The sequence below is a fragment of the Anas acuta genome, chromosome 4, assembly GCF_963932015.1.
Source record: "Anas acuta chromosome 4, bAnaAcu1.1, whole genome shotgun sequence".
Lineage (NCBI taxonomy): Eukaryota > Metazoa > Chordata > Aves > Anseriformes > Anatidae > Anas > Anas acuta.
The window spans coordinates 15,557,426-15,567,229 of record NC_088982.1 but is presented as its reverse complement, the minus strand read 5'-3'; the positions used below and the strand labels follow the sequence as shown (position 1 = coordinate 15,567,229).

Below are 9,804 nucleotides of genomic sequence, written 5' to 3'. Positions count from 1 at the left end.
TTAAATCTTTTTTTGATCCAGCAATGTTTCTTGAACTTCCCAGGACATACTCACTAATGCACAAAGTGAGCATTAATGCACTATTTACAGTGATTGAAGCCATCCTCCAGAAAGAATCCACTGCATTGTTTTCACATTCTTCCATGGTAGGGCAAGATTCATAGTCCAGTCCTGTAGGAAGGCATGTGATATGTACTGTTAAAGAGATGATAATGGCCATAAAAAGTGACCTTATAAAGCAATTACTAATAGTCCTGCATTACTCACTGAACATACACGATGGTCTGACATAACACAGGAAACTGATAACAGTATTTTTTCTAGCATTTTCCATCCTCTGCAGTTTACACAAACTATGACTTAATAATTTGGTTAAAGCAACTAATCCATACCTAGGATGCAATGAGTTCCACCAAAGGACCAAGGTTTATCTCCTGTGCAGCACTGCTTAGATTTCTCTGTGTTAAATATTCACACCAAATAGGCAAGAATGAGACAGTGAAGCTACCCTGATTTTTCGTGGGGTAAAATTACCTCCTCCAAAACACAGCAGTCGGTCTCCATTATGGTTATATGGAAAGACGTTTAATATAATATTAATTGTCTTACCAGTGCTGTTGGCCTGCCCACACCAGATTAGAAAATCTGCAACGAAGCCAAAGAGAGCATCACTCAGAGACATGTAGCGACGAGCTCCGCTGGTAAAGCTCTTGACTAGCAGCTGATTATTTTCCCAGAAGAGAGACTAAATAACAAAGGAAAAGAAAATGCAGAAGAAATGAACCATCACTTGGGTGTGGAAACAATGAGATTATGGGGTGCTGAAAACATTTTAAAACATATTTTGGCATTTCTTTCAAAATCAAGCTACTAATTGGAAATGTTAGCTATCTCTTTGCAGGAATGTAGTTTGTTTTTACAGTGGTGTAAGTTCTGATCATTAGAGGCTTGAGGGATATTTTCACCATGCTGAGAATGGAAATAGACCCATATTAAATATAATTAGGCCCAGCTTTGCCCTCCTCGGCAGACATTTAGGAAAATGAAGAAAGGGAGGAAACATTCATAATCCAGATATATTGTAGAGAATTCTCTCATACTACTATGCTGAATTATGATCTGAAAAAAATCAACGTCTAGCTGTTATTCTTGTGTTTGCAAAATGAGCTCATGAATGAAGTTATGTTGACAGGAACATTTGTTAGTTTAGCTTGTATCACTTAGAGATAAGGAATAATTGTGTGCACAGAAAAACTGCTTTGAAATACAATCTTTTAGAGAAGGCTAAAGCACACATTTAGATGGGATATGATGGCACTGTATCTCAATTCTAGTTATGCTAGTTTTAATATGTTCAACATGTCAAGGTTGAACATTCAGTGCCCTGAGACCTGGTGTGGGAGGACTGGGAGGAGAAGGAAGCAGCCAGCAGAGCTCCTAGCTTGAGGAAAAGTAGCTGTGCAAGTTCAGGGACTGAGACAGAGCTCCAGGCATGGCAGGAAAAACAGGGGACCTTTGTAGCATGAGAAGGAAGTAACACCAGTAAGAAAGGCACACAAATGCCAAGTGTTCACTGCAAAAGGAGTGAGGATGAAGAAATGGTAACATGCATACAGAACCAACGTGCACCAATGTGGAGCTGCTGGTACAGGGGAAGGAAGAGACAAGAACCATCCAGAACACCTTGAGGACAGAACTGACACGGGAGCAGGGTCTTCTGCACAAAGGCATGGAGTTGTAAAGTAGTACGGAAGGTTACAAAGATTACTGCATAAGCTACTGCACAAAATAAATGAAGAGATACACATTGAAAAGTGCCATCCAGCTTGAGCTTAGTTTGTAAAGTGCAGATGGGCCAAAATAATGAATCCTTATTCAGCCACAGAATGACTCTTGGTCTATTTTGAGCTACTATGTGATAGAAGATCTGCTGGATGTCACAGAACTGTTAACGTTAATAATCATTACCTTGTTAGCTGGAATTGTGTGAAATGCCAGTTTGATAAATAATTCATAGTCCTTAGGTAGAATGTTGCAAGGATCCTTGTTAATGAAAGCATTTCTGAAAGCTTCCCATAACTCCAAGCAATTCTTCTCACTGCAATCATTGAAATGAACAAATAGCAGAACTGTTTTTTATTTTTTTTTTCAAAGCAGAGCAAGAAACTCATTTGTTGACAATCTCTTTCAATTCAGTCCCCAAATGAAAAACCTCACAAGGCTAAGACAGAAAATTCACAACTCAGGAAGGGCCTATATCTCTTTTCTTCTCCCTGTTTCTTACAGCAGCACCTATCCAAAGAGATTAGGAAGAAATGAAATGCAATGAAAACACTATGATTTACAGTGTGGGATTAGAATTATATGCAATTCGTAAAAACTTTTATAAGGTATTCATAGTGAGGTCTGATATCCAGCACAGTAGAAATGCAGTGTTCTTAGAAATTTGGGGGATTTGAAAAGTTTTGATGGCAGAATAATGGTTTTGATGAAGAAATGCCTTGCGTGTATGCAGGCTGTTGGATTATGGAGCTGTAACTTGCTGGAGTGAGTACAGTGGTTGTATGGGACAAGTACTGTCACTGTGTAGTAGCTGCAAGAATACTGTAAGAATTCAACATTTAAACTGCACATTGAGAGGAGGTGTGAAATGAGATGCTAGGCTGTGCACTTAGTTCTCTTCTGCCGCTTCTGCCTTGGGGACAGTCATCGGCAGAAGGACAGGACTGGTCATCGAGGGATGGAAGTGTCCTAAATCTCTGGATTGGCAGGAGCTCATCTGCGAAAGCTCTGAGCCTGCCTGGAGGAATTAAAAAGTGAACTGCTACTTTCATCACCTTTCCCACAGTGCCTTCCCCACTTACACTGTGACAACATCTACGCTGGGAACACTCTGCAGAACAGAATAATGTGTTTTATTTGCATAAAGCATTCCTTGTGTGAGTGGTTGTAATTACAAAGCCGTAGCTTGAACAGGTTATAGTAGTCCCTGTAAGTAAACTAAACCTTGCAATTAGCATTTTGTGCATTGAATGTCATGCATACACAGCAGGCTTTCTGCTGGCACTTCTCCTCATGAGATTCTTTAAGCAGCTGTTTTGCAATGCTGCATGTCCCAGCTCATTTAATGCTACAGGACCCCTAATGATGAGCTAAACAGCTCCCATGCAGGAAAGAAACTGCTGACCTTCTCACAGTAATCTCTGCTCATGCTTCTGACACCTAGTTAAAAAACAGCTTTCCGACACCTATTTAAAAAATAACTTATCTTAAGCAAATACGGGTTCTTGATATGAAAATATTCAGTGGTGCAATATGACCCTTGATCAGCGGTTCCAATATTTAAATAGTCTTACCTGATAACAAGATTTGCACACTATTTCTAATTTCAAGCTCTTTAAACTCTCAAACTTTAAGCTCTCAAACTTTAGCTTCTGACACCTGTATATATTTATGTCTTGTTCTGCTAAAGAGCTGTTTACTGTAAGCACGCTCTTCATGTTAGTACTTGTAAATTATCATCAGCTGAAATCTTTGTTGACAGTTGAAACCAGCAGTAATTTTCTGGCTAATTCACTAGCATTTTTTTCCTCATGTCATCTCATCTCAGGTTTGAACAGCTTGTAAATCAAAAGGATTATTTCTTAGCTTGCAAAATACTTCTTAAACTACTGAGTGGGAAAGGACTGTAGTTCAGGACAATTCCTTCCAATATTAACAGACACTCGTAAGTTGTATTAGATTTATTTCATAGTAGTCAGTTATTTTCCCCCAAAAACTTCCATTATATACTACCTGTAAAAAATATAGAAGAAATGCACTATAGGAACAGTTGTGTTTGTGTAATACAGCATAGTCCTATTAAAAAACTTAAAATACGATTTTCATTCAAATTCCTCACTTTTGTAAAACACCTCTTTTGCAACTTAGTATGTTCTGTTTTAATGTAAGGTTTTCCTTATGTTTATATAAACATTTTTAGGTTTTAATGTTATTGCAGTGTAAAGAGGTGTTTTGCCAGCTTCTTTTTTTGTTAGTAAAGTTTTTTATTTTATTTTATTTGCTTATAAATTCAAAAGCAAAAACTATACAGGTGGCTATGCCTCTCTAAAAGCTAGCCTGGGAGCAATTAAGAAACAGACAGTGAACAGAAAGGATAATAAATAATTAGAGTATCTGTATTGCACCTGTGCTATATGAAATTTCAATATTGCTTAGGTTACAGTATTTGCTTATAGACCTAAGGGAAAGAGAGTAAAAACACATAATATGAAATTAATTGTGCAGCTGTTCTTTTTATAAAGCCAACCTGAACCTTAACTCAGGAAAGCAGTGCTAAGGTCCTGCCTTGATTTACACTGTTCTAAGTAAGAATAGTTTGATGAATGTGTTCAGACTCCTAAACTTTACAATTTACAATAACTACCCTTTAGGTTGCTTATTTTAGAGTATTCTGTATTATTAGTTACGCATTTCTTCTGATAAAAATGAAACGACATCTATTAACTGTAATGGAAATTTTACCTATCTAGAGTATACTGCAAGATAAGACTTTAGATATGTAAACTACTGTTAACTGACTTAAGTTTTTGTAGTTTATATTATATTCTAGGTGTGTAGAGATATATAGTTAAAGTTCACTGGCACCTTCTGCTCTGACGTGTTTATATATTTGCCAAGCTTGAGTTGTTTAGATGAACTTTTAGTACTGTGTTATTTGCATTAGGATGATGGATTCTTTCATGCAGAACTTTGAGCAAAAGGGTTCTGATAGGGTAAGAATGTTATCAGGAGGAAATGTGTCACTTCGCCTTCATTAAAGGTCATAAACCTGTCCTCATGACAAGTCTACATCTTCCAGTTTTGCAGGAGGAACTGAAAATGGGAGGTTGGGGGAAGGTGGTGGCATTTGCTATTATTATGCAACATAATCTAACTTTATATAAAACTACAAATTAACACTGCAGAGACCCAGCCATTCCCCTTCTCCAAATACCTTCAAACTATCAGGAAAAATTTCAGTGACAGAAAAAAGGATTGACCCCTGTGAGACCACCCTTAGACTTCTCCTTTTTACCAAAGCCAAAACAATGTAAAGAAGAATTAAAAAGTCATAATTTTAGCATAGTGTGTTACCTCCAATTCTGTGCAGTTGATGAAAGATATGACTATGACAAGATGATGAACACGTAATAACACTTCACCAGTTGATTTCTACTTGATTTCTCAAGTGGATAAACTAAACAGTTTCTTTCAGTAGCACACGACAGCTACGAAGTGTGGTCCTTTCCCTCTTACTTGACCTGACCTACAACACATGCAAAGTGAAGCTGGTGTTCCCAGGAGTATTCCCAGATTTGGTGTTTCAGAAGTAACATCCCCACAGTTCCTGTGCAGCACCTTCCTCACAGAACACTGTATTATTAGGGTAAAAATGCGCAATATGAAGTTGAAACATTAAAAATCTTGCCTTATTTGCACCGCTTGTTATTACAACATCCATCAAAGTTCAATTTTTGTTTCTAGAAAGCTACATGAATGTTGGCTTCAATACTTTCATGGTTAGGAATAAAACATCAGACTTTTGATTACTGATCATTTCACACAGAACATAAAAACTAATCCAGAAACATGCCACAACTTACCCAACAGCAGGATTCACAATTCTGATATAGTCATAACACCTTCCAATGAAAATGCTTTCCAAGTTCTGTGTCGTACCTTCACCTTTCCATTTCCTTCCTCGCACTTCTGAAAAGCTGTTCATAAACAGAACAGAGACTAGTAAGAGAGACAAAAAAAGGCTCTTCATCGTGAATTCTTGACAACCCAAGTTCTTACAAAAAATAAATTAAAAAAAAATAAAAAGGAGAGTTAAATGATATAAGTTCAATGGAAACCAGGAGGCTTAACATTTAATGTCTTCAGTAGTGGCTGTAGTTCTCTATACAAATGACAAAGTTGGGCAAAAATCTGAACCTCGTCGGAGAATGTAATCGTACTGTTTCCTGGAATGAATGCAGAAACGGGATACATCACTTCCTTATATCTAAATGTTCTCTACTTCAGAAAAAAACAACTTTTAGGGTTATGATGTTGCCACCTGGTGGTAACTGGGGAGAATTAAATTATACTTCTGAATTCAGGATACATTTATTACATTTCGTACTTACAATGCCTTAGGTTTGCTTTATTGCCATGCTCCAGCTTCCTAAAACACCACAAGTGCTTGCAATTTCATTTATTTCTAAGAAAGGTCTACACTTTTTTTGCATAGATTTCTGTAAAGGCAGAAAATAAATGTTGAAATATGTATCAAGAACAAAGAAATTGAAATGCCCAGGTGCTGATCTCCTAAGAACCCAAATTCCAATGTCATCTTGTGTCACATATATGGGTAACATTAGTCACCTCTTTTTCTCCTTCTGCCCAGGGTACTTACAGCAAATTTTTTGATGTGGTAATAGTTGTTTTTTGAGTCTTCTTTGCGAAGAAAAATGTCTTGCAGGAACAAACATGACAGCCAGGAAGGATTAAGACACTTCCTGTGCCCTGAAGAAATATCTTCAACTTCCGTTTACTTTTATTCTGCCTCCCATTTCTTCTTGCACGAGTACTTTGTTAGAACATCAAGTGGTATACTTGAAAGCACTTTCCATTGTAAATATCCTGTGGTATACACTGCTGTAAATAGAGCCAAATACTTTTTCCTCTCTTTAAAACAATGATTATTATTATTTTTAACTTGAGAGCAATTTTTGTACAGATTCATGTTTCTGAGAAACATACCTGTTCTTTTTCTGTTGAGCAGTCTCCATGCCTCAGTGAATACACACACCTTTATTATTTCTGTACTTATTTATATAGTACTATAGATATATGCTAGTTAAATGTTGATGCACCAGTTCTCACTTAATGTATATTGCTGAAGGCAAAATCTTTCTAATCGTTGAGTAAATTGCTGATGATGGATTTCTCCTGCAAATGTGATAGAGAGATAACAAGTTGGCTTGTTATCTGCAGGAGATTCTTTAGGAAAGCAAGACTTGCCCAGAAATAGATTTGCAATGTTGGGCTTGCTATGGTGGAGACACACCAAATACCGTACTTCACTCCGGTTACTTCTTCAGTGCTTTTCCTCCCTATTTCCCTTCATAACCTCTCTGAAACATGGCCATACTGATGGGGCATGTTAGTCACATGGTTTAAAGTCTACTGCTTTGGATTCAGGATTAGAGAGAATCCATGGAAGTCAAGGAAATTTTTTTTTACCATTGACTTCACTGCAGACAAGCTTTGCCCAATAATTTCAGGAGAGGTACCAAAGGCATCACTGATGGGAACTTCTATATAGAAACAAGCCGAAATTCTCAGTAATTTTTCATTAAGACTAAAATTTCTGCTTAGAAATACATAGGTTGACTTGAAAAGATAGATACAGGGTTTTACAGTGGCTCTTCTGCAAGGACACACAAGGTTAGGGCTCAACAACTTCCCTAAGAAAACCTGGGGGCTGCTCAGTGGTGGTGTAAAAAAGAACATGAACTGTCATAACGTGCCAGAGGGAATGGAAGTGGGTTCAGTAATTGCTGGGATCCCCACCTCATCCCCTGCCAAGCTTCCTTTCTTCACTGGCCACTTGCAGGAATACAACATCCAGCCAGATGGACTTCTGATCTGCGTCAGCACAGCCATTTCTAATTTATGTTAGCTTTGATTTAAATACTTCATGTGATGGCTGATCTAACACACCTCCAGGGAAATTTTTCCCACAGTTAGATAGCCTTAAGAGTCATACCTCAGCCCTGGCCTGAACTTGTTTACCTTTAGCTTCCAGTCACTGGATCTCATGATGTCTTTTTCTATTATGTTAATGAAGAATCTAACCTCAGAAATCGTCTCTCCATGTAAAGTCTTGTAGAAAATGACCAAGTCTCCCCTTAAGCTAGTCCATGAAAAATACACATTTTTAATCTTGCCTCCCACACTCTGGCAGTGCACACTGGATGGAGATCACTGTCCCCTGCTCTCGTCCCTCTCTCCTAGAAGAGAAGTCTGCCCATGAACTAGAGTCAGCAAAATTTACAGCACATCTGCCTTGGAGATAGTCTAGTTCACAAACCAAATATTAACTCAAACTACCATGAAATTCAGCAAATATTTATGTTCTGAATCCCTGGAAGATGAGGAATAGACACGTTCTCTCTTGTTATTTCTGCCACATGGGAGTGGTAGCTTCCAGCAGAAGGGAGGCAAACAGGTGGGAGCGTTAATCCCCTACTATTACTCAGGCATTAACTGCTGGCAGAATAACCCCAATTCTGTGTGATTTCCTGTTTTAGGCTTTGAAATACAACCTTGAAACTGCCCACATTGCAAGCTCCTCTAAGCAATAAAGTTCACCAGCCTCTGTTTCTTGAGGGCTTGCATCTTTGGTTCATAAATTCTACCTACAGCAGTAACCCAAGTCTCTCCCTGCTTTCTTGTGTGCTATGACACGCTTTGCAAGAAACTCACACACCATCTCAAAATCAGAGTTGTGTTTACGAGCCGATAAGGAAATGCAACCATCTGCTGGCTGGCCAGCTGTACAATGCCTCTGTTTTGCCTTGCTTTCTTTCTCTTGTGTAACTGCTATTTTTTTTTTTTCCAGAGTTGCACAAATTTAATCTTCCAAGATTTGTGCACCTTTGTCAAATGTGACTAAGTAGGTCAACATGCTCAAAAGTTCCTGGAAGCGGAAAGGATGAATGGAAAAGGAAACACCCAGTGCTGCAATTGCTTAAGCATCGTTTCCGTAGATAAAGAGATAAAAGGATTATGTGTGCTGTGTGATCTAGATAATCCTGAACACGTGATCTCTCCTCATCATCTACGAGTTTTGCCAATGATTTCACATTTTATTCCTGAGCATTAGTACAGTGAGGAGTACTGGCTAAGATGTATGTGTGCCTTTGCTCAAAGTGTTTCAATTTGTTTACAAATAGTTGCTTAGATTTTTAACCTAGCCAGCTTTCAGTCTATCAAACATACGCCACTGACTTTGTATGGAGGAGGTTTCAGCCAGGAAGTTGTGCTGCATGTACTGTACGGCTGAAAATGCATTTTGGGGACGTTGGTTACGTGCTGGCATGTCGTTCAACAGTTATGAACACCTTTTGCCAAATTAATGTGTAATCTCAATTCTGCCGAGCATTCGTGCTTCTTTTGTTTTGATAGCAGTGAACAAGCACCGAAGGCCGGTGCTCCCGCTCCTTTTGCCTCCGACACGAAGCAAGGAGAAGCAAGGACAGCATGGAGGGCTGCGAGCTGGCACCACTGCTGCCAGGGGCTGAGAGAAGCTCCCCACAGCAGCCTGGTGGAGGATATGCCCATCATCTCCCAAAACACCGATTCCTTTGCGGACACTCTTCCTTTCCTCACACACGGACATCTGGTCACCCACTCCATTTTGGGGGGAAAAAGGGGGGGGGGGGGCATTTTTATTCATCGCATGTCAACGCAGAGTGAAATTTCTCCTGCTCCCCACTTTAACGCAGTGTTTAGCAGGCACTGTGCCTCCAGCACAGGCACCCTGGGGGTGCGGGACACCCGTGCTGTGCACACAGCTCCCCACACCCCACGCACGAGGACCCCTCCTCAGCCCCCTCCACCCCCCATGAAGGGGCCGGGCTGCGCTCCCCGCCTCACACCGCCGCGCCACCAGCACTGCGCATGCGCGCCGCCCACCCCGAGCAGAGGCAGCAGCGGGGCGGTGGCGGCGGTCACGTGGCACCGAGCCGCTCCCGCCTCTCCCCCCCCCTC

General features: G+C 39.8%; 1 protein-coding gene across 2 annotated transcripts in view; it reads right to left on the bottom strand.

Annotated features, from left to right (window-relative positions):
* Window positions 1–6,048, bottom strand: part of LOC137855625 (ADP-ribosyl cyclase/cyclic ADP-ribose hydrolase 2-like) — a 52,585-nt gene extending 46,537 nt beyond the window's left edge. The window contains exons 1-4 of one of the 2 annotated variants that reach the window (XM_068679948.1): window positions 5,646–6,048; window positions 1,969–2,098; window positions 610–745; window positions 89–171 (exon numbers count right to left, since the gene is read on the bottom strand). In XM_068679948.1, coding sequence (XP_068536049.1) covers window positions 89–171; window positions 610–745; window positions 1,969–2,098; window positions 5,646–5,812 — 516 coding nt within the window. In that variant the 5' untranslated portion in view covers window positions 5,813–6,048. The remainder of the gene's footprint in view (window positions 1–88; window positions 172–609; window positions 746–1,968; window positions 2,099–5,645) is intronic. The other variant, XM_068679949.1, reaches the window with a different exon arrangement.
* Between the last annotated feature and the right edge of the window lie 3,756 nt (window positions 6,049–9,804).